Genomic DNA, 25812 nt, shown 5'->3' on the forward strand with positions numbered 1-25812 from the left:
GACAATCTGGAGCTATTAGCAGCCTTCAGTTTATTTATAAAATAAAGCTGTTACCTCTTCTTAGGACTCTTTTAAGGATTTGCAACGCAATCCCATCATTTCGCGGGTTACTAGAGTCTTGCACGTTTGGCTGTAGAGCAAGGGTGACGCGTAACTTCTGAACTTTGGTTTCATCTACATCTACCGGATGCGGATGCCAGTCGCAACAGTAACGCCCCTTTCGGCCACCTGCACCACAGCACGCCATGCGGCCACACCCAAACCGGAAACCAGGACTCCCCTAGGGTTGATGGGAAGGCGCTGCCGGGCTCCTAGCTTCCCCAGGCCCGCCCCCTCTGATGACGTCTCCGCCCGCCCCTTGACCCCTGCGGTCCCGCCCCCTTCCTACCTCCTAGTAGCCGGCGGCGGTGTCTCAGGCGGCAATGGAAGGATCCGAGCCTATTGCCACCCATCAGGGGGAAGAGGCGTCTTGTTCTTCCTGGGGGACTGGCAGGTGAGAGGACTAGGCGGGCGAAGGTGAGGGGTCGCGGGTGGGACCCAGGCTCCGGGTTTCTGCTTCTTTCTTTCCGGCGGGCTGGGGGCGCCCGAGAGGCCGCGGGGCCGAGCAGAGCCGGCCCTGGGAGGCGAGGGGCGCGCGCGGAGTGGGTGTGGCGACGTGGGCTAGGCCCTCTGCTGTTCTCGGCTTTCCTGAGGAAAAGTCCCCTTTCCGCACCTTTGAGCGCTTTCTCAGTTCTGGCTGGGATTCGGGATCCTCCTTCCTCCGAGTCACCAGACCTGGGGGGCTCCGGTCGAGAGCGAGTTGTGGTCCTGGTCACTTGGCGTGAGCTTCCCCGACTGGAAGCACCTTTCCTGCTTTCCGTAAAAAGAAAGCTAGGAGCGCCTCTGTGCACCTCCGCTGAGATCCTCTTTTGAAAACTATTACCAGAAGGAACTTGGTAAGAATGAATCAGTAGCAATCTGGACACCCTGAGGCCTCTGTTGACTACGGAAGAAGAAGAAAAAAAAGCCAGAAAAAAAAAATACACAAGTTACCCATTCTTATTTCCCACTTGGTTTTGAAATTCTTCAGGTCTTTCCCGCCCTTGTAAAATTAGGGGGAAAATATTTGTGCCAGGCCTTTACCAATTTCTTGGTTAGTAGTTCCTCTTTCAGTCATCTCATAATTAATAAAGCAAGTAGTTATATTTCTATCCGCCACTGTCAGAATACACCATGCCAAAGATAGAAGTGATGGATGTATTATTTTCAGCTGATGTGAGACTTTGTAAACCTGTAGCCTTTTCGCCAGTTTCAGACTGAAGGGATGCTTTCAGTTTCATGGTGTTGTCTGCCATTGCCAACACTGCCAGACTTGAGGGATATTATGTAATATAACCCGCACCTTATTTGAAGCGTTTTTGATTGTCTTATAGATCATATTATTTTTACATATTTTTGAAACATTACAGTGAGGCACAACTTTCTGAAAAGTGCCAGTCATGTCATTAAGTGGCAGAGCTAGTTAGAATGCAGCTCTTCTCGTTTTTATTCAGATTTACCCACCAGGCCTATTGACCCCGCCATGCAAGGAAAATAGCAAGTTTTCCTTGGGATAACTTGGGATCCCTTGGGATATCCAAGGGATAAGATGATAGGAAAGTAGATAATAAAAAATTTTGTTGGCCAGGCGCAGTGGCTCAAACGCTTGCAATCCCAGCGCTTTGGGAGATCGAAGCAGGCGGGTCGCTTGAGCTCAGGAGTTCTTAGACTAGCCTGGGCAACATGGCGAAACCGCATCTCTATAAAATACAAAAAAAATTAGCTGAGCGTAGGTCGTGCACTCCTGTAGTCCCAGCTACTCGGGAGGCTGAGATGGGAGGATCGCTTGAATCTGGAGAGGTCGAGGCTGCAGTGAGCCGAGATCGTGCCACTGCACTCCAGTCTGGATGACAGAGACCCTGTCTCAAAAAAAGAAAAGAAACAAATTTTGTTTATTTTTATATTTTGTTACAATGCCCTATTGTGTATGTGTGTGTTTTTTATTAGATAGGTGATCTCTTAGAACACAGCCATCTTCCGATTTGCCTTGGTAATTGGAATCAGTTTTTTTAATAGCTATCCGTTTAATTAGCTACAAGCTGGTATCATTTGATATGTGTCAGTGTTAGGTGAGATAAATGATAACATTTTAATTACCTTTGTTTACAAATTCTTTGGCTTATTTATCAATGCTAGGACTAGAAATTTGGATTCCAAGCCTGAATTTGATGCCGTGGCATTGTTTTTAGAATCTTTTAATTGACGACTAGAGCGTCTCAGAACTAGGAATGGCCTGCACTTCTGCCAGCATATTGATCTCAGCTCTCACAGTGTTTCAGCTCCAAATGCTGCAGACTAGTTCCCTGTACCTGGGAATTCTCTTTTTTTCCCAGTGTTTCCTACAGATATGTTTTTTGAAGGCCATGCTGTGAAAAAATTGGGACAAGCACTGCTATAAATAATATGTTGCTATAATAGGTATACTTTGTCAGATTTGCATATTTAGATTAGTTTTTTTCCTTTAAAATTTATTCTTTTAACAGGGTTTGTTGTTTTTTGTTTTTTTGTTTTTTTTGACAGAATCTTGCTCTTGTCCCCCAGGCTGGAGTACAGTGGTGGGATCTTGGCTCACTGCAGCCTCCTCCTCCAGGGTTCAAGCGATTCTCCCACCTCAGCCTCCCAGGTAGCTGGGATTACAGGCGCCTGCCACCACGCCTGGCTAATTTTTGTATTTTTAGTAGACACAGGGTTTCACCATGTTGGTCAGGCTGGTCTCAAACTCGTGACTTCAGGTGATCCTCCCGCCTTGGCCTCCCAAAGTGCTGGGATTACAAGCATGAGCCACTGCACCCGTCCCATTTAACAGGTTTTTTTTTTAAGTGTTTTCTTTATGTCTAATATCAGAGACAGTAGGCAGTGTGTGTGGTAGTCAAGAACTAGACTGCCTGTGTTCAGATTCTGGCAGTGCCATTTGCCTGCTCTGTGACTTTGGGCAAATTTTAAGTTAACCTCCCTCAGCCTCTTTTTTCCATCTGTTTGTTGGAGACAGCAATAGTGCTTGCCCACTGTTTGGACAAGGTTGATGTAAGGGTTAACTGAATAAGTACATCTAAAGCACTTAAAACAGTATGTAGCACGGGGTTATCTATTATTATTAAATGCCTGGTACTGTTTTAGCTATTTGGAATACAGTAGTGACTTTTTAACAGACCATACATTTTTTGGTAGGAGTGGGAGACAGTTAATGGTAAGTGATTTGAAGAAACTGACAGGTTAATGAGTTAGGCAGCAACCTAAGGATAAGAGTAGTCATTTTATTGACAGGGTGATCAGGAATGATGTGTGTGGTATTTGTGACACAATATTTTAATAGAGGCTTAAGTGACAAGAAGTCAACTATTCTGAAATTGTAAGAAAGAACATTCTAAGCAGAAGAAATAGGTAAAAACTGAAATGAGAGCAAGCTTGCCTTCTTGCAAAACAGCAAGCAGGTCAGTGTGGCTTGAAGATAGTAAGCGAAAACGGAGAGTGGTGGGAGTTGAAATTGGAGAGGTAATTGGGAGACAGGACACATTGGCCCTTTCAAGCGTGGTGAGGTATTTGAATTTTGTTTTAAGAGTAAAGGAAATCCACTGAAGGGTAGTCCGAATTCGGGATAATTTCTGACTGCATTTTAAGATATTTAGACTGTTTTATGGAGAATAAAGGGGAAGGGCAATAATGGAAATGAGACTAGCTAGGAGGGCTTTGAAATAGCTCAGGTGAAATGTGATGATGGTTTGGCTTGAGATTGTACTGATTGAAATGGTAAGAGGTGATCAGATTTGAGATCTCTTATGAAGGTAGAGCTAATAGGTCTCAGATGGAGGAAGTTGAGGAATAATTTAAGCAAGAAGATCCCTAGATTTCAGGCCCAACCCAGTAAATGATGGTAGTGGAAAATGAGTTAGGAAAGACAGAAAGAATAGATTAAGCAGGGGTAATTGAATTCTCTTTGGAGTTTGTTATGTTTGTGATACCAGTTAAGACATCAGAATAGTTATTGTTTTGGCAGTTGTTTACAATCTGGAGGTCAGAGGAAATTTCACACGTGGAGAAATAAGTTTCAATATAATCAATATATATTCATCCATAGGATTGAATGAGTTTATCTAGGAAGAGTGTGTATATAAAGTTCATGGTACAGAATTGCTGAAATACAGATCCATTAGAATACATGTACCAAACAGCCAGGCACAGTGGTCCACGCCTGTAATCCCAGCACTTTGGGATGCCGAAGCAGGTGGATCTCTTGAGGTCAGTAGTTCAAGACCAGCCTGGCCAACATGGTGAAACCCCATCTCTACTAAAATTACAAAATTAATTGAACGTGGTGGTGTGCACGTGTAGTCCCAGCCACTTGGGAGGCTGAGGCACGAGAATCGTTTGAACCCGGGAGGTGGACGTTGCAGTAAGCTGAGATCACGCCACTGCACTCCGGTCTGGCTGACAGAGTGAGACTCCCATCTCAAAAAAGAAAAAAATATATATACACATATATATGTATTTTTATGTACCAGTGATAAAACAACACCTGAGATCTGAGAATAAAAGATGATGAGCTCTGTAATCTTAAAATCTACACAGGATAGAACAAGCAATCCGATAATTTAATTTCAGGCCATTTAAAAAATATAAGTAAAGTGGTAGATAATAAAATATATGTTTGGTTTGTGAAAACCTTTAGTAACTGGTGAATCTGATCACACAAATAATCAAATATTACATTATAAAATGTGAATATTTGATAACCATGTTTTTTTTTCCAGCACAAATAAAAATTTGCCCATTATGTCAACAGCATCTGTGGAGATCGATGATGCATTATACAGGTAAGAATCTCATAGAAACTGAAACTTATTTTCCCCATTAATTGTTCTCAAATAATCAAGTAGTCTCTTTGAAGTTACCATTCGGCCTATGCAGAATTTTATATATATATATCTATATATAGATATATATAGATATATCTATATATAGTTCCTCTCGAGTTAAAATTAGAATTTCTGTGATTTTTTTAAACTACATTCGGATAATATTTAAATCTCAGTTGTTTTAGGTTTAGGTGACAGGACTAAGAAGGATTTTGCTGCCCTCTGCAAAATAAACCTTTCATTTTTGGACGATAATACAATTTAAGTTCTTGATAGTGCAGGAGTTCATGAAGAATAATATTTCACTTTAGTCATACAATAACATCTAAAGAATTTGATTACTTCATTGTAATCTCATTAAAATATTTCCTGTTCTGTAATTTATAGATAGTGGAGAAATACTGTGATTGAAGAGTTGTAATTTGAATGGAATTTGATGGGACTTTTAAAACTATGCTTTTTCAGGAAATTGGAATACTTTTTTAGTAATTAAAGAAAGTATTGTATGATTAAATAGTTGTGATTTGAGTGGAATTTGATGAGACTTTTTAAATTACACTTTTTCATGAAATTCGAATACTTTTTAAAGTAAAGAAAAAGATGCAGAGTCAATAATGGGCACTTTATTAGGAGCTAATACATAACCATCTGGCATGTTGAGTCCAAATCCTGTTTTGTACTCTGTGCTTGGGAAAAGAGATAAAAGACTAACAATCTTGCTCACGTGAAAATTATTTTACAGATGGTTTCCTGATTATAAAATACGGTTTAGAAGTCACCTTAAGTTGTTGTATAAGGGTTAACTGAATTAGTACGTCTAAAGCACTTAAAACAGTGTGTAGCACAGGGTTATCTATTATTATTAAATGCCAGGTACTGTTTTAGGTATTTGGAATACAGTAGTGAGTTTTTAACAGACCATACATTTTTTGGTAGGGGTGGCAGACAGTTAATGGTAAGTGATTTGAAGAAACTATGACAGGTTAATGAGTTAGGCAGTGACCTAAGGATAAGAGTAGCCATTTTATTGATAGAGTGATCAGGAATGATGTGTGTGATATTTGTAATACAATATTTTAATAGAGGCTTAAGTGATAAGAAGTCAACTATTCCAAGATTTTTAAGAAAGAACATTCTAAGCAGAAGAAATAGTGTAGAAACTCTGAAATGAGAGCAAGCTTGCCTTCTTGTGAAACAGCAAGCAGGTCAGTGTGGCTTGAAGATAGTAAGCAAAAAGGGAGAGTGGGACTCTTAAATTGGGATTCTTAATCTATAATTGTATTCTTAATGTCCTTTTGTTCATGTTTTTCTTGGTATAACAAATTGGCACCTCTTTGAGATAGTATTGACTAATGTTATTCATTTTTTAGTTTAATCCTTGTAAAACTTTTTTTGTGTCCCTCTAACCCTGTAATGCTGATAAATAAACATAATTTTCAGGAGCCCGGTGACTAAACTTTCCATTTACAATGCTATGTAAGTAGGCTGCAGTTTGCTTTACTGAGAGTTATAGAATATAGCAGTTTAGCTGTTATTATTAGAGGTAAGCCATTTTCTTTTGTTTGATGGAGAGTATCTTTCGATGTTGCTGTTTGCACTTTGTATGCATGTCTTATTGCAAACATCTCATTTTTTACCAGTGTGCATATTTGAGTTTTAATATCGTCCTTAAGAATTTGTCATAGTGAGGGCAGGAAGCCAGAAATTTATGTGGGTACTAAAAGAGTGAATTATTACGCAATACTAAAAGAGTTACTGACTATATATAGGTTTTCTTAGAAGAAATACAAAGATGTGGCCAGGCGCAGTGGCTCATGCCTGTAATCCCAGCACTTTGGGAGGCCGAGGCGGGCGGATCATGAGGTCAGGAGATCGAGACCATCCTGGCTAACACAGTGAAACCCTGTCTCTACTAAAAATACAAAAAATTAGCCAGGCATGGTGGCGGGCGCCTGTAATCCCAGCTATATGGGAGGCTGAGGCAGGAGAATGGCATGAACCCGGGAGGCAGAGCTTGCAGTGAGCTGAGGTGGCGCCACTGCGCTCCGGCCTGGGTGACAGAGCAAAACTCCGTGTCAAAAAAAAAAAAAAAAAGAAATACAAAGATGTGTATATTACAAAGGCCAAAATGTGAGATTTTCACACAAAAACTAGCGCTTATTTTCTTAGATTTTAAAAATTAACTTACATGTTTGAGGGTTTTTTTTATTATTATTATAGTGACTGAATCTGAAGATTTGGGAGTTTTGTATTTTTTCTTTTTTTTTTTTTTTTGAGACGGACTCTTGCTCTGTCATCCAGGATGGAGTGCAGTGGCACGATCTTGGCTCACTACAACTTCCGCCTCCCAGGTTCAAGCGATTCTCCTGCCTCAGCCTCCTGAGTAGCTGGGACTATAGGCATGCACCACCATACCCAGCTAATTTTTGTATTTTTTTTAGTAGAAATGGGGTTTCACTATGTTGGCCAGGATGATCCCAGTCTCTTGACCTCGTGATCTGCCCATCTCGGCTTCCCAAAGTGCTGAGATTACAGGCGTGAGTCACCATGCCCAGCTGTATTTTTTCTTTTTTAAAATCTGTATCTGTTGCTTATGAGGACTAGTATAAGACCTAGGACTTTGGACGATGATTTATTTTAGGGACAAGGCATGAAATGAGGATCCTTAGCCTCTTAACATCTCAGGGAGATAGATTTCAGCAGTAAGCTTGATGAAGGTAGGGTAAGATAAAGATAAATTCCAGAAGTTCTCTTTTCTCTCCATTCTCTTTCACACAGCCACAGTTCTGACCATTTTGTCTCATAGTACAAGTCCAAATACTATAGCTTACCGAGTCATTTTGAACATAACTCCAACTTACCTTTTAAAAAATTATTATTGTAGTAAAAACACATAACACGAACTCTACCCTACAAACAAGTTTTTAAGTGTGTAGTATAGTATAGTTGACACTTGAACGATGAAGGAGTTAGGAGTGCCAACTCCCCTACCACCCTACCTCTTGTGCAGTCGAAGATCCACATATGACTTTTGACTCTCCCAAAGCTTAAATACTAATAGCCTACTATTGACTGGAAATTTTACTGATAATGTAAATAATCAATTAACACACATTTTTAATATTATATGTTTTATATACTGTATATATACACAGTATTCTTACAATAAAGTAAGCTAGAGAAAATAAAATGTTAAGAAAATCATATAAGAAAGAGAAAATATATTTACTGTTCATTAGGTGAAACTCGATTATCATAAAGGTCTTCATCTTTGTTGAGTAGGCTGAGGAGGAGGAAAGGGAGGAGTTGGTCTTGTTTTCTTGGGGTGGCAGAATCAAAAGAGGTGGAGGCAGAAGGGTAGAGAAGGAGAGGCAGGCACACACTGTAACTTTATGGAAATATAACTACTGTGTGACTTTTTTTGCTTTCTCATTTCTGGAAAAATGTTTCTATATAGTACTGATCCTCCTATCATTTTCTTTAGTTTCTTTTTGGTGCGCCTGTTGTAGAAGGGTCCATGTCATTAAAGAAATCAATGCAATCTTGAATCGTCAGAACCCTTCTGCCAGATTGTCTGATGTCAATAACAATGATAGCATCTTCAACGGTATAATCTTCCAGACTTTAATGATGTTCTCTTTCTTGGGGTTCTCTTCCATAGCATTGACAATCCTTTCCATAGAGTACCGTGTGTAATGAGCCTTAAAGGTCCTTTATGATGCCCTGATCTAGAAGCTGAATTTGAGATGTTGTGTTTTGAAGCAAGTAGACCACTTCATCACCTTCACTGTTGAACTTACAGGTTCTGGGTGGCCAGGTTATTGTCCAATAGCAAAAGAACTTTAAAAGTTCTTGCTGGCAAGATACTTCCTGACCTCAGAATCAAAGTGTCAATGGAACCAATCCAGTAAAAGGATTCTTGTCCAGGCCTGCTTGTTGTGTAGCTGGAGGACTGGCAGCTGGTGTTTATCTTTTCCCTCCAATGCTCAGGAGTTAGCAGCTTTATATGTAAGGGCAGTCCTGATCATAAACCTGAATGAATTTGCACAAAACAATTGAGTTAACTATCCATTTCTGCCTTAAATCCTGGTGCTTGCTTCTCTTCCTTACTAATAAATGTCCTTTGTGGCAATTTTTTTCAGAATAGAGCACTTTCTTCTATATTAAAAACCTATTCAGGTAGATATCCTTTCTCTTCAGTGATTTTCCTCATGGTGTCTAGAAACTCATTGCTGCCTCTTGATCAGCAGAAGCTGCTTCTCATGTTGTGTCTGACTTTTTTTTAAGACAAACCTCTTTCTAAAATTATCAAACTATCCTTTGCTGGCATTAAATTCTACAGCTTTACTGCTTGGGTGATGGGTGCACCAAAATCGCACAAATCACCACTAAAGAACTTAAGTAACCAAACACCACCTGTATACCCCAGTAACCTATGGAAAAAAAAGAATTCTGCAGCTTTATATTCTTTACCTTCTTTTTGCTTTAAGTGGTCTTATAATGACTTTGCTTTTTCTCAAATCATGTTAGAGTCTATAAGTATGACTTTCTTTCAGCACTCCTTCACCCATATCAGTGCTGCATTTTCAATACAACATAAAAAAGTCTTTCACAAAAAGTGCAAGGTTTTCATACTTGCTGGTGTAGTTACAATGATGGCTTTTCTTTTTTTTACAATGGTCCTTCCACTGGATTCATTTTATCTTGAAATGGCAGGCAACCATAGCTGCAGACCTCAGTCTACAGTACATATCAAGCAATTCAACTTTTTATTGTAATGTCATGACTTTTCTCAGCTTCTTGGGAGCACTTGCAACATTACTGGTGGCACTTTGTATGGGTCCCATGTCATTCAAGGTTTACAGTATTGCACATTAAACATGATGAAAAAATATGCAAGAACCTCAAGACATCACTTTTTCCTGCAATATTCAATTTACTGGAGAGAGGAACTGCTCAGGCAAAGATGAATAGAGTCACATGTGCTTTAACCAGATACATCACTTAAGCTCACCACAATAGCAACTGGAAGTAGCTACAAAATTATTACAGTAGTGCAGTATGTACTACAGTGACTTTTATACACTTATGGCTGAATACTGCATCTTTTACATCTGTTTACATTCCTCTTGACTGCAAATGGCGACATCTATGGTCTGTAAGTGTACGCATAAGTTTTGATAAATTTTAATTTTTTATAATTTGTGTATATTTTATGGTAGTAAATGATAAAATAGACTAATATGTACATAGATTTCATGCATTCATGACATACTTTTTCTTTATTTTTGGATATTTCTAGGCTACAAAGTTCATCTGTGAGTTTTTTCAAGTTGTCACAAATGTCCAAAAATATTTTCAGTATATTTATTGAAAAAAATCTGCATATAAATGGACCTGTGCATTTGAAACCCAGGTTGTTCAAGGGTCAACTATATTGTTAACTCTGTGTACATTGTCGTATAGCAGATCTATGTAGCAAATATTTCTTCAAGATCTTGTTTCTAATTATTTTGGAGAAATACCCAAAATGGAATTGCTGGATTGTATGGTAATTCTATTTTTTAATTTTCGAGGAAGCTTCATACTGTTTTCCGTAGCAGCTGCACCATTCTACATTTCCAACAGTGCACAAAAGTTCCAATTTCTCCACATTGTTGCCAATACTTGTTATGTTTTGTTTTGTTTTATAATGGTCATCCATACAGGTGTGAGGTGATCTCTCATTGTGGTTTTGGTTTGTATTTCCTTGATGATTAGTGAATGTTGAGCACCTTTTCATATACTTGTTGGCTATGTGCATGTTTTTGGAGAAACATCTATTCAAACTCTTTGTCCATTTTTAAAAATTGGGTCAGTTCAGGGGTTTTTTGGTATTGACTTATAGGCATTCCTTTGGATATTATTAACCCCTTATCACATACATGGTTTACAAATACTTTCATTCTGTAGGTTGCCTTTTCGTTTTGTTGATTGTTTCCTTTACTGGTTTTTAGTTTCATGTAGTCCCATTTGTCAATTTTTGCTTTTGTTGTGTGTGCCTTTGGTATTATCCAGGAAATCTGTGCCATCACCAGTGTTATGAGGCCTCTTTCCTGTTTTCTTCTAGGAGTTTTATAGTTGCAGATCTTACATTTAAGTCTTTGATTCATCTTGATTTGATTATTTTGTATGGTATAAGGATCCAGTTTCATTCTTTAGCATTTGGAAATCTAGTTTTCCCAGCAACATTTATTGAAGGCCCCAACCACCTTTTCCTCTGAATACACTGGCCATATTAGACTACCTTTTTACCAAAGATAAGATAGGTAATTGCAGTTTATACCTTTTTACCTCAACTGTTTTTTCCTGTATTGCTCTTTTGTGCCTCAAAAATACCTTCTAGTGATCCTTTAAGAACTCACTCCTATGTCTGCTCTGTGATATCTTGCCTGAGTTACTTCTCATCCTTTCTGCTTAGCCCTAAAGCATCTTATTTTTATTGCTATTAAATAAGCACATTATCACATAGTATTTGTTCACATGTATGTCAACTCTATCAGACCATGAGCTTTTCTAAGTCATAGACTATGACACAGTGTCTGAGTCTTAGCAGATACTCATTAAATGATTATTGAATGATTAGGGAAGACAGTGGGTTCAGATTGGCTTGTAGTCTGGAACCTAAGGCTAGGTACATTGTCTACGTAGTTGGCAGTTCAGTGGCTGGGCAGGAACCAAAACTAAGGATATGACAAAAAAAGTCTGAAAAAGGTACAGATGGTACTAACAATAGAAGAAGTGATGATACTAAGAAGGCACTTACACATTCCATCCTTAGGCAAAAACCAGTATTACTGGCCAGGTACAACATTCCCTGACTTCTGAATTCTGACATGAAGCTGCTACAATAAGATCATCCTTTATATCTGGGAAATTCTGACAGCCGAAAAAGTTGGATAGAAAAACAAACATTTCTCTTTTCTTAGGAATTGGGGCATTTTGAGCAAATGAGTTTCTTTATAACAGCCCAGATACATGTAAATTCATTTTTCCTGAAAGTTAAAGAGTGTAACTTTCTGGCATCTTATATGTTGAGATATGTAAGGTTGATACTTTAAATGTTGTTTATGTCCTCCTAGATATTTGTATACTATACAGATGCTTCTTGATTTAAAATGGAGTTATGTCCTGATAAACCCATAAGCTGAAAATATTGTTAAGTTGAAAATGCATACAGTACACCTAACCTGAACATTACATCTTAGGCTAGCATACCTTAGGTATTCTTGGAACACTTACCTTAGCCTATAGTTAGGCAAAATCATCTAATACAAAGACTGTTTTATAATAAAGTGTTGAATATCTCATACAATTTATTGAAAACTGTACTGAAAGTAAAAATCGGAATGGTTGTATGGGTACTCAAAGTATGGTTTCTACTGAATGTGTGTCACTTCTGCACCATTGTAGAGTTGAAAAATCAGTACGTTAGACCATCATAAGTCAGGGACTCTGTGTAATTGAAATCTAGTAAATATCCACTATCGTTTTTGTTTTCCTAGGTGGTATTATTGAAATTTAGTTAGTATTTACTAGGTACACAGGTTTTTTACAGACATAAATAACTGTGCCTTAGGTTATAATTTTCCTTCTAAACAATTAGATTTTCCTGTAAAACTAAACCTTTTGAAAAATCTACAAATCTTAAATATCAACTAAGATGTTTTTAATATTTGTACATATATATTTAACTAGGAAATATCTTTTAGAGCAATTTTAGTACCCAGTTGAACAAAGCATCTTTCTGAAGAAAAATTTTATTTTTCTTATTACTACTCAATCTTAAGCCATCTCGTAGTTTACTAATCAATGGATTCTAAACTTTTTCTTAGAATCTCAGAGGGGTTTTATTTTGGACCGACTCTGATAGTATTCTGCGTTCTTTCTCTCTGAGGGGTTTTATTTTTTACTGCCGCTGATGGTATTCTGAGTTCTCTCTATCTTTGATCTTTATTGTTAGGTAAATTAGACTTGAGCCTATTCTCTGGCCATTTCTTTCCTTTTCTCTGAAGATGTGCATGAGTCTTCTGATCCCAAGATGTATCTGAAGAAATGAATGAGTCCCAATTTAGGACTCCAGACTTGGTTTTCTAGCTGCTTTTACTAAAGAACCCTCTATTGAATGGGATTAAGGCTGATTCAGATGATAATAAAATGGTATTTTTATCTATTCTGTTCTTCCTTGCATATAATTTCCGGTGTAGAGATCACTATATGAAGAAAGGGTTAATATCGAAGCAGAATCAGGGCATTCCTAGGTCTTTAGATGGAATACTACTTTAAGCATCTAAACCTTTTATTCTAGTGTAATCCTAGAGGAAACGCTTTCCTCTAGCTTCCAGAATACCAGTCTTTCTGAATTTGCTTTTACTACTATGACTCTTCTTTCTCAGATATTTTTCTTAAATTCTTTTTTTCTGCATCATAAATGCCAGGTTCCAACTTGAGGATTTTTCTTTTTCTTTTTTAACTGTTAAATTCAGGGGTACAAATGCAGGTTTGCTACATATGTAAACTTGCGTCATGGGGGTTTGTGGTACTGATTATTTAAAAGAATGAGATCATGTCCTTTGCAGGGACATAGATGGAGCTGGAAGCCGTTATCCTTAGCAAACTAATGTAGGAACAGAAAACCAAATACCACATGTTCTCACTTATAACTGGGAGCTAAATGATGAGGATTTTTCTTAGTTCGTATTCTAGTTCACTTAGTTCATAATCTAGATTCTAGTTCACATCATTTATTCCCATGATTTTAGGTATCTCTTTATGTTAGTGATATTTGAGTCTCTCTTCAGATTTCTCCTTCCAAGTTCAAGACCTTCATTTTTAAATGTGTATACAGCTACATACTTTAAATGTAAAATGAGTAGATGTTCAGCGAATGTCTACTTGTTAGAGAAACATTGGTACAGTGGAGTTAACGTGGCCTTTGGAGACAGATGTAAGAGTTCATATCCCAATCCTGACATTTATATGAACTGGAGCTAGTTACTTAATCTTTCTTTTACACAGTTTCTCGTGTGTAAATAGGAATAATAATATTTTATATCTTAAGGAAAATATTGGTCGGGTGCAGTGGCTGACGCCTGTAATCCCAGCACTTTGGGAGGCTGAGGCAGGCGGATAACAAGGTCAGGAGTTTGAGACCAGCCTGACCAACATGGTGAAACCCCGTCTCTACTAAAAATACAAAAATTAGCCAGGCATGGTGGCACGCACCTGTAATCCCAGCTACTCAGGAGGCTGAGACAGGAGAATCACTTGAACCCGGGAGGCAGAGGTTGCAGGGAGCCGAGATTGCAGCACTGCAGTCCAGCCTGGGCGACAGAGCGAGACTCCGTCTCAAAAAAAAAAGAAAAGCCTTAAAGATTTTATGTAAAAACTATAGGATGTTTTTGATTTTTTTTTTTTTTAGAGACATGATCTTGCTGTTGCCAAGCTTGAGTGCAGTGGCGTGATCATGGCTCTCTGTAACTGCAAACTGTTAGGCTCAAGCAATCCTCCCACCTCAGCCTCCTGAGTAGGTAGGACCACAGGTGTGTGCCACCACACCTGGCTAATTTTCACATTTTTATGGAGAGATGGGGGTCTCACCATATTGCCCAGGCTGGTCTCAAACTCCTGGTCTCAAGTGATCCTCCTGCTTCAGCCTCCCAAATTGCTGGGATTACAGATGTGAGCCATCGCACCCCACTACACCCAAACATTTTATTTGTGTGCCTTTATAATTCTTTTCTTCTCACTCCAACTCTCATTTCTTCAGGCAGCCACTCATCTTTAGTCTATCTGTCTCTCCCAGTACCATGTCACAGACATTCTAGTAGTTTACGTATTTTATTTAATATGTAATCCTCATAGCAGCCATACGAAATTGTTGTTATTATGATCTCTGCACAGTGAACCCCAAGCAAGTGCCTGGCTTGAAATCGGTATGTTAATAAATATATGCATGCATGATAAAGCTAATGAAGTGTGTCCAGAAGAAAGTGATTAGTGCTGAGGGGTACTCAAAATGATGTTATGCTTGGAATTGTTTAAGGAACTGGAGATGTTTAGCTTAGAGAAAGAAACCTCTAGAACCTGAATGCCATCTTCAAATGTTTGGAGGGGTATTACATCAAAGAAGGATTTAGACAAGTTCTCTATGGCCCCAAGGGAATAAAACTAAGACTAGTGGGTAAAAACTGTAGGGAGATGTTATTGTTTCATAAAAGGGTGAATTTTTAATCAATAGGGATTTCTGCTACATTCACTGTTATATAGTCACTTAGTAGAGTCAGCTGTAATGTAACAATGCTGGACTTGCAGTTATACTCTCAGCTCTTTAATCCCATCTTTACTACCTATTAACATTATGAACTTCACTGCATTTAAGTGTCATTTAACTGCAAAGTACCTCACATATTACTTGGTACAAAGAAGGCACTTAATTAGTGCCTTTCCCTTTGGTGACTAAACAGAAATTTATTTGGCTCACAGTTATGGAGGCTAGGAAGTGTAAGATCAAGGGGTCATATCTGGTGAGGGGCTTATTACTGCATCATCCCGTGGTGGAAGGCAGAAGGGCAAGAGTAAGAGAGGGCAATAGGGGGCTGAACCTACTTTTAGACGTAACCCACTCCCACAATAATGAACCCACTCCTACAATAATGGTATTAATCAATTCATGAGGGTAGAGCCCTCATGACCTAAACACCTCCCACTAGGCAACACTTCCCATTAGGCCCTACCTAACGGGGATTAAGTTTCCAACACACAAACTCCGGGAAACACATTCAAAGTGTAGCATTTGCTCCTGGCCCCCCAACTTTTTGTCCTCATAATGCAAAATACTTTTATTACATCCCAGTAGTAACAAAAGTCTGAACTTGTTCTAACATCAACTCAGAAAAGTCCAGTTTCATCTAAATTGGGTATGATTCGTCGTGAGGCGAAAGATGAGACTAGAGAACTAAGCTGGGACTAGTTTATGAACGCCTTGTGACTAAAGAGTTTAGACTTTATTGTAAAGGAAATAGAAAACCATTGGGGTTTTTTAAGCAAGAAAATGGTTTGCCTAGATTTGTTTCAGAAAGATCATTTATCTTTCTTAGTAGGAAGTTAATAGGTAATTATAAAACTCAAAAACTCAAGAAATAAAAGTATACACGTGTTATTTAGAAATACGGGAGTAAATATTAAGAGAAATGACTAAAAAATTGAGACTAGTTATCTTTGGGGAGTGGGAATCAGGGTAGGAAAGAATTAGGTCAGGGAACTGATGGTTGTTTTTTCTCTCTCTCATAAACCTTGAGGAATGATTTGGCTTTCTTAATCTGTATGTATTGTGGCTTAATAGTTAAGAGTATGGATGCTAAGGCTAGACTGCCTGGATTGACTCTTAACCTCAACTACGTGTAAATTACTTAATTCTAGGTGCTTATGTATTCCTGTCTGTAAAAATGAGAATAATCATAGAAATTATCTCTAGTATTTTTGTGAGGAATAAATGAGTTAATACAAGTAAAACACTTAAAACAACATGTGATGCATAGTAAAAACTCAGTTATTATTACATGCCAGGCACGGTTCAGGCACTGAGATACAAAGATAATAGACAAATTTATGGTTATAGTGGAAGATTTTTGAAATGTTGCTTTTAGTAATCAAGAGAACAAGCAGACAAAAAATCCAAACAGGTATAGATTTCATCAACACGATGATTAAAATTAACCTAATGCACATATAAAGAACCTTGTATCTTTAACAGCTGTAGAATCCACGTTCTTTTCAGGAACACAGGCAACTGTTTGTAAAATTGACCAAAGAAATTCTCAAATATTAAAGAGTTATACAGATTGTGATATCTATTCACAATGCATTTAAGCAGGAAGTTAATACAAGTGATAACTTAAAAATTTCCCATAAAATTAGAAATTTCGAAATATACTTTGGATTAACACATTAAAAAAATCATAATTAAAATGGGAAAATAATAAAGTACTCTTATCAAAACTTGAGATGCTCTTAACGTTAACATTTTACATTAGTAGTTGAGAAACTAAAATCCAAATATTAATGGGTTTTATTTCAGGTAACTAGAAAAAAAAGAAAATTGTATTTATTAGTGTAGGAAATATTTCAAGAGCCAAGTTCACAAGTGCCAACCAAGGGCTAGCCCTGTAAGCATGCCCTTCTAAAGACGAAGCCTGCACAGCCAGGATGTGAAATTGCAGAGATTTTGATGCACTGCCAAAAGAAGGGTAACTTGCTACATCCACTTTGATTTTGGGCCGGGGGCAGGGAGGTTGTTTTGTTTTGTTTGAAACAGGATTTCATTCCCGTCGCCCAAGCTGGAGTGCAATGGCATGATCTTGGCTTACTGCAACCTCCACCTCCCTGGCTCAAGCGATTCTCCTGCCTCAGCCATCCAAGTAGCTGGGACTTACTGCGCACCCACCACCACATCCTGCTAATTTTTGTAGTTTTTATAGAGATGGGGTTTTGCCGTGTTGCCCAGGCTAGTCTTGAACTCCTGAGCTCAAGTAATCCCCCCATCTCAGCCTCCCAAAGTGCTGGGATTATAGGTGTGAGCCACCACATCCAGCCTGGTACATCCATTTTGGAAAACAGTTTGGCACTATCTAATGAAGTTGAAGGTATACATATTCTTAAATTCTGCATTTCCTCTCTGGGGATATACATTAGAGCAGGGGTGTCCAATCTTTTTGCTTCCCTGGGCCACATTGGAAGAAGAATAATTGTCTTGGACCACACATAGAATCCACTAACAGTAATGATAGCTGATGAACTAAAAAAAAAAAAAATTGCAAAAAAATCTCATAATGTTTTAAGAAAGTTTACGAATTTGTATTGGGCCACATTCAAAGCTGTCCTGGGCCGCATGCAGCCTGTGGACCATGGATTGGACAAGCTTGTATTAGAGAAACAACTTTAAGTGTGTACCGGGAGATGTTTATAAGAATGGTCAGAATACAACATAAATGAATATTAATGACCAGTTGTAGACATCAGTGTAAGTCCATCTCATAAATAATTTCATTCAAAAGAAACAAGATAAAAGACTTTCAAAGTGATTCCATCTATATAAAGTCTAAAATCAGGTAAAACCTAAGTATATTATTTCTGGGTACGCATAAGGGTGGTAAGACTATATAAGATACTTTCGTACATACTATAGTAGATTTTCAATAAATATTTGATGTGTAAATGGATAGTTTTTACTTTCTAAAACAAAAGTCTTGAGTACCAATTTAAAAAGAAAAGTTTAGGTTTTATATTTTATATGAAACGGAAGGAAATAAAGATGGCTTGTGTTTATAATAAAGTTTTGTCTCTCTAGATAAGAAACCCCTTTTTAGGCTTTTATGTTGAATATGAAAAGCTGCAATAATGGAAATTAAATATTTATTTTTAAAACAAATGTGCATTAAACATGTATATGTTAATTCTGAAAGTAAATACTTATAACCCAAGGGGTTCTGAAATTATTTGTTATTTATATCGAACTAATCCTTAAAATGTTTCTCATAAGAATTCAGTGGAATTTATATTATCTTCAAAGATAGCATCAAGCTTTTCATTGTTCTTTCAGATAAACACTTACAATTGACTTTATTACTATATCAGACTTTTAAATTGCCAACGTATATTTTTTGAAATTCCTGTCCTGTTACTACCTTGTGGCTATTAAGATGCATAACTTAACAAGGTCCTTTATATAACATCTGAACTCCAAGAAGGGAACCAAATTTTTTTTTTTTTTTTTTTTTTTTGCCTTAGAAATCCTGTTGATGGTGAAAGTTTTAAGGTGGAAATGGCAAACTCAAATGCTTATAGTGGCCACTGAGGTAATAAATGAGAGGAACAGGAAGGAATTGACTGTGGCAAATCTGGAGCACATAATCCTCCTGCCTAAACAGGGCAACTCTTACTCAACTCCATCTGTCTATTGCCTTGAAGGGAATGTGGATTGTGGTGCCAAATTATCTGATTTTTCAAAATATGTCATATATTTGGCATTTAATTCAGAAATGTTTAAACACTGTGCAAATCATTCAGAACAAGTCTGTGGGCAGGATTGAGTTCCTAGGCTTTTAGTTTGCAAACAACTTTAAGAGATATTATAATTTTAGTGAAATAATTTTTTGTTTTTTATTGTGTTTTCCATGTAGTCGACAGAGGTACGTTCTTGGAGACACAGCAATGCAGAAGATGGCCAAGTCCCATGTTTTCTTAAGTGGGATGGGTGGTCTTGGTTTGGAAATTGGTAAGCAATATTTATATTCCTAATTTTGTATGACACTTTTGAGCAATGAAGATAGTTTTAATAACTTAACTGCCTCCCCTTGTATTTCCTATAAAGGAAGTTACATCCAAAATGTTGATCAGATTCAGTTTTTAATCTTTGTCCAGACTATTTCATGATGTTGTTATATTCTTCCACAAAGAACCAATAATGACTCATTGCTTCTTTTTGTGATGTTAATAGCCGTTAATTATCATTCTCTATATCCATTAATTCATTATAAGTAGCACACATACATATACTGTATTCATAAAAACATATCTGGAAGAATACATTGAAATTTTAGGAGTGATTATCTCTGGGTATTGTGATTATGCACATTTTAAGTTTTTCACTTTTAACCTGTATTTTGTAACTTTTTTAAGACAAGGAACTTGTATTAAGTGTAAAAAAAGAAGTTAAAAGTATCCAGTCAGATATGTGACTAAGCTCTGTGAAGACGTATCTTAGTATGTATTCCCAATATTGAGCTATTCCTTTTTCTTTTCCTTTCTAGCAAAGAATCTTGTTCTTGCAGGGATTAAGGTAAGTAAGTGTCCTCTGTAAGAAAAATTGTTATGAGCCTTTTTTTTTTGGCTCATTTATTGTGGTAATATTGTTTATACTTTGTTTTAATTATTGTCTTTAATGCTGTACTTTAAAAAAAATCATGGAAATTTCAAAAATATGCAAAAGTAGAAAGAATTGTTTAACAAAACTCCACATACCCATCGGAAAGCTTCAGTTACCAACTCTTGGGGACATTAGTTTCATATATGTCCTTCCCATTCCTTATTGCCCCCAACTGCCAAATTATTTTGATGTAAATTTCAGACATTGTATTATATCATCCTTAAATATTTTAGTAGTATCTTTAAAAGATAAGAATATCTTTTGAAGCAGCAATATTATTTTCACACCTAAAATGTAACAAGCTCTTAATACCATTGTATTAGTTTATATGTTGCTGTAAAACAGTTTACCCCAAAATTTGTAGCTTAAGCAACATTTATTATCTCATAGTTTCTGTGAGTCAGGATTCGGGCAAAACTCTGGTTGAGGTTTCTCTGGGAGTCTCTTACAAGGCTGCAGTCAAGGTATTAGCAGGGCCTGCAGTCATCTTGAGGCTAGACTAGGGAAGGATCTGCTTCCCAAGCTGGCTCTTGTGATTCTTGGTAGGATTTAGTTCTTCATGGATTGTTATACTGAGGACTTCAGTTCCTGCTGGGTCTTGACCAGAGGTCACCCTCAATTCCTTGCTTGTATGGCTTTCTCCATAGGGCAGCTCACAGTGTGGCAGTTTGCTTCATCAGAGTAAACAAGTAAGACAGGAGAAGAGAGTGTGTTAACAAGACAAGTCAGTCTTTCGTAACCTAATCTCAGAAGTAGGTCCGGGCCACACTCAAGGTGGGAGATGACACGAAGGCCTAAATACTGTGAAGCAGGAAGTATTGTGGCCATCTTAAAAGCCTGTCTACCACAGTCATCAAATATCTAGAGTTCAAATTTTCCCAAATGTCTTAAGACATTTTATTAAAAGCTTGTATCATTCTAATCAGGATCCAAGTAAAATTCATATACTGAACTTGGTTTATTTTAATCTGTAGGTTTCCCTTCCTTGCCTAAGTTTTTTCTTGCAATTTATTTGTTGAAGAAACCAGTCATTTGTCACATGTACTTCTACATGTGTATTTCCTGTAAACTGGTAGTTATAGCCAGGGAATCCAATTCAGATCTGATTCTTTTTGGCAAGACTGTTTGGTAGCTGTTCTCCCATCAGGAGACAGTAATATTCTGTTGTCTCTCTTTTTGTGATTATTATTAGCTGTTAATGATTATTGCCTAGATTCATTGTTTCATTAGGGGCAGTGATGATATTTTATCATTCTTTTCTCATTTATTAGCTGAAATTATATTTTAGAAAAAAATTCCAGTCATGGCTTTCTTGGTTTCACAAAAGTATGGATTGTACATTTACAAAATGCAGGATAAATACTACATTTTTCCCCATTAACTTACCAGTTTTCAAAATCAGTGGTTTCCTGTCATCATTTCGTAGTACTGACCAGCGAATTTATATGTATGTGTACATTATGATAAACTCATGGATTTAAACATAATTTGATGTGTTTTGATCTATTATAGTTATTTTCATTGATGCTCAGATTGTTCCATCTTTGGTTATTGCGGTTCTCTTCATGTTTTTTGAGGCTTTGGGACACAGCCCCCAGTAGTCTTTGTCACTGTTTACAAAGTCTTTTCAGTGGTCAGAGCTAGAACGTTCATAATGAGTAAACACTAACATTTCTGATTTTCAGGTTTAGGCTTATAAAGTGTTACTAAAATTTCTAATTTTTACTTTGGATTATAGGATGTTTATTTCTGTGATTTTATATTTGTATCTTATTAGGATTTTGGTTTCTAACGATCCATTACGTGCTTTATCCTATATATCCTATATATTCTTTATCCTATTATATTTTACTTGTATGGCATAGTTTCAGAATACCAATTCCAATATTGTCAATAATAATGTATTATTGAAAAAATTTAGAGCTTTTTGATCCTACCTGGATTTGGCAGGCAAATTAACTGCTTTTAAAAGTCACTTTAAATAAATCTCTGTGTATAGCAGACTCCATAAACAGTTTAGTCCATGTATTCGTTTTGCTTTGGATTTTTAGAGATTGCTTTTTAAAAAGTTTAGTTTTACTATTATGTGAGATTTATGATTCAAAGTCAAATTTTTTAAACTAACTATTTTCAGGTAAGTCTAGCTTCTTGCTACCTTGTTTCTTCCTTCACTTATTAGGTTACTGTGTTTTTATATTTGGTTTATTCTTCATTTGTTTTTGTAGATAGGTAAATGCATACACACATACACGTGTATCTGTTTATGTGTGGGTATATATGTTTATCTCCTCCCACCTTTCTCATATAAAGTGCTCTACTTTTCTTTACCTTGCTATCTCTTTACAGCATATCCTAGAGATTACTCCATATTTATAAATACATCTTTCATTCTTTTTTTAATAGTTGCATGATTATACATTGTATGGATGTATCATCTTATAGCCAGTTCCCCATTGGTGGGCATTTTGATTATTTCCAGTCTTTTGCTCTTACAAATAGTGTGCTACATTTAATACTCTTGTATATATATATCTTTTTGTATTTCTCCCAGTGTGTCTTTGAGATAGAGTCCTAAAAGTGGGAGTGCTACGTCACAGGATAAATGCATATGTCTTTTTGCCAGAGATTGCCAAATTCCTTCCATTGAGGTTGAGCCAGTTTACCTTGTTATCAGTAATATATGAGAGTCGCTCATTCACCTCACCCTCACCAATAGACTATATTGTCAAACTGTGGATTTATGCCAATCTAACAAGTGAGAAAAGTTATTTCATTTCTGGGCAAGGTTGAATATCTTTACATATTTTAATTCTTATGCCTTTGTTTACTTTTCATTATCTAATTACACAAAATAATAGTTCTAGTACATTGTCAGTAATAGTAGAGAGAGTGAATATCCTTGAACTCCTGACTTCAACCAATACTTTTTTCTTTTTTGAAGGCAGTTACAATTCATGATACAGAAAAATGCCGAGCATGGGATCTAGGAACCAACTTCTTTCTCAGTGAAGATGATGTTGTTAATAAGAGAAACAGGTAAAGATATTTTGATGTATTATCATGAGTTTTTTTAAATTTATTTACTTAGACTATTTCCTTTATCTAGAACACCAATCAGTCGTAGTTGTTTAAATATAAAGTGCTCTACTTTATATTTATACAGGTAAAGATATTTTTATGTATTATGAGTTTTTTTTTTACTCATTTACTTAGAATATTTCCTTTATCTAGAACACCAATCAGTCATAGTTGTTTAATTGATCACCATAAATTCATACTACTGTGGCTAAATAAATATTGGTATATACTTAATTATTTGTATTTGTCAAATTTTTTATATATTTACATAATATGTATTATATAATATATATTATATATAATATATATTTTATATATGTTACACTGCTACCTAGAAATGTGTTTCCTTGAATTTATTAAAGAAGGACTTTAGTGTTGCTAAATTATTAAGAAAGTTAAGGAGCCTGGAGCTTGGAACTATTAGGGTACACTTTGAGATTGTGTGGTTTACTGTGGAATATGATAGTATATCATTTCAAGATTGTATAGTTATCTGTAAAGACAAGTAAGTCTTGATTTCTTTCTTCTATTAGGTAAGTTTCCATTGAAATTTTGTAACATGTCAGTTTCCTCTGATGTCATTACAGTGTCCAACAAGAGATTTGAGTATATTGAATGAAAGAACAGTAAAAGTTTATTTTATTTTTTTAGGGCTGAAGCTGTACTTAAACATATTGCAGAACTAAATCCATATGTTCATGTCACATCATCTTCTGTTCCTTTCAATGAGACCACAGATCTCTCCTTTTTAGATAAATACCAGGTTAGTACTCCATTTTGTATTAAATGTTATTGACAGATTCCAGGGCAAAATTGTTAAATATTAATATGTTTAACTAATTTAACCTAGTGTATTGAGAAACAGAACAAAAAAATTTCAAGGTAGAAGACATATTAGAATAAAACCTTTCAAATTCTCCATTTTAAGGAAGGGACCTAAGAACTACTGACAAAGTAGTTATATCAGTTGGCTTTTTTCTCAGTAATATCCATTAAAAACTACTGAAAACTCTGGTTTATAGCAACGTGCATTTATTTCTTTCCTATGTACCTGAATGTCCGTTGGGACTTCTAGGCTGAACTTAGCCTGGATTAAACTCCAGTTTGGGTTCTCCCCCATGTGTCTCTCTCCTGGGACCTGGAGGCTACCTGGGTCATGCTCTCATGGTAGCAGCAGAAACAGAAGGTCAAGCCACACATGCACATTTCAAGCTTCTGTTTTTGTTATGTCCATTAACATCCCGTTGGCCAAAGCAAGTCAACGTTATCAAGCCTAAAGTCAAGAAGCAGAAAGGAACTCTTCCTAAAGCCGTGGGCAAGCAATACAGTTACAGGGGAGTAAAAATACATGGATCAGTAGCTCAATCTATTATAGGTAACAATTCCTTAAATAACAACAACATTCCCAGGACCTTGGATATTGTAAAAGTGACTAGGTTGACCCTGATTTTTTTTTTTTTTTCTGTGAGTAAATTATGCTATTGCCCATTTAAAAATGAGTATAGACTTCTGTTCTGGACTAGGTGACATAAAATTCATCCTGGTGCAAAGCACCTAGAATTTCTAAACAGACTTTCTTTTAAATGACTTATCCGAGCTCAAAATAATGTAAGGAAAATGCTGAGAGGCCACAAATGAACGGTTAGCTAAAAGACTAGTGAACTGTTAATCTGTAGTTACTCTTAGTGACAGGAGTTGCCTGTCACAGTAACCAAAGTTCTTGGGAATTGATGTTCACATAGAAACAGAAGATTCAGACCTAGAACTACATAAACTAGAGAAATTGAATTGAGACCTCCCCTTCTTCATAGAGCTGGAGCCTCAGAGAGCTATGCCCCCAGTGAAAGGGTGGACAAGAACAATACCAATCAGAACAAGAAGCTTGTCTATTTTCTCTTAAGCTCTGGATGAAAAGTAAAGATTTTCCTGGGGAATTTATAACCATAGGCCTGCTGTCACATAGGTTTAGAGATTAAACTTTATAATCTCTTGTGATCTGGAAATTCCTAAACTGAGAACTTAATGTAAAAAGTAGTACTATAGGCTGTGCGCGGTGGCTCACACCTGTAATCCCAGCACTTTGGGAGGCCGAGGTGGGTGGATCACCTGAGGTCAAGAGTTCAAGACCAGCCTGACCAACATGGAGAAACCCTGTCTCTACTAATAATACAAAAATTAGCTGGGTGTGGTGGTGCATGCCTGTAATCCCAGCTACTTGGGAGGCTGAGGCAGGAGAATCGCTTGAACCTGGGAGGTGGAGGTTGCAGTGAGCCAAGATTGCGCCACTGCACTCCAGGCTGGGCAACAAAAACAAAACTCCGTCTAAAAAAAAAGGTAGTACTATAATGGCCATACCCTACCTAAGTGCCAGACAAAAACAAAACTAAACAAATCTAGAGAAGTATACCCTCAACTAAGTTACAGGATATTCCAGTATATAAAGTCCCTTTGAGTTCACAGTACAAAATAACAAGACAGGAAAAAGCAGCTCAATATGACCAAGAGTCAACAAGCTATTAAACCTCAAATAATTTTTATTTATTTTCTTTCTTTCTTCTCTTTTTTCTTTTCTTTTCCTTTTTTTTTTCCTTTCCTTTTCCTGTTTCCTTTCTGATGGAGTCTTGCTCTGTCTCCCAGGCTGGAGTGCAGTGGCACAGTCTGGGCTCACTGCAACCTCTGCCTCCTGGGTTCAAGTGATTCTCCTACTTCAGCCTCCCAAGTAGCTGGGATCACAGGCACGTGCCACCATGCCCTGCTAATTTTTATATTTTTGGTAGAGATGGGGTTTCACCATGTTTGCCAGGCTGGTCTCAAACTTCTGACCTCAGGTGATCCCCC

At 37.0% G+C, this 25812-nt stretch overlaps 1 protein-coding gene across 1 annotated transcript in view; it reads left to right on the top strand.

The window, feature by feature from the left end:
• The first annotated feature begins 362 nt into the window (after positions 1 to 362).
• UBA6 (ubiquitin like modifier activating enzyme 6) overlaps positions 363 to 25812 on the top strand; it is an 86239-nt gene continuing 60789 nt past the window's right edge. Inside the window, exons 1-6 of the mRNA XM_003268424.4 lie at positions 363 to 493; positions 4827 to 4889; positions 19151 to 19245; positions 19781 to 19809; positions 22838 to 22932; positions 23626 to 23737. Of these exons, the coding sequence (XP_003268472.1) occupies positions 423 to 493; positions 4827 to 4889; positions 19151 to 19245; positions 19781 to 19809; positions 22838 to 22932; positions 23626 to 23737 (465 nt within the window). The 5' untranslated portion in view covers positions 363 to 422. The remainder of the gene's footprint in view (positions 494 to 4826; positions 4890 to 19150; positions 19246 to 19780; positions 19810 to 22837; positions 22933 to 23625; positions 23738 to 25812) is intronic.

The sequence above is a fragment of the Nomascus leucogenys genome, chromosome 9 (genome assembly GCF_006542625.1).
Source record: "Nomascus leucogenys isolate Asia chromosome 9, Asia_NLE_v1, whole genome shotgun sequence".
Classification (NCBI taxonomy): domain Eukaryota; kingdom Metazoa; phylum Chordata; class Mammalia; order Primates; family Hylobatidae; genus Nomascus; species Nomascus leucogenys.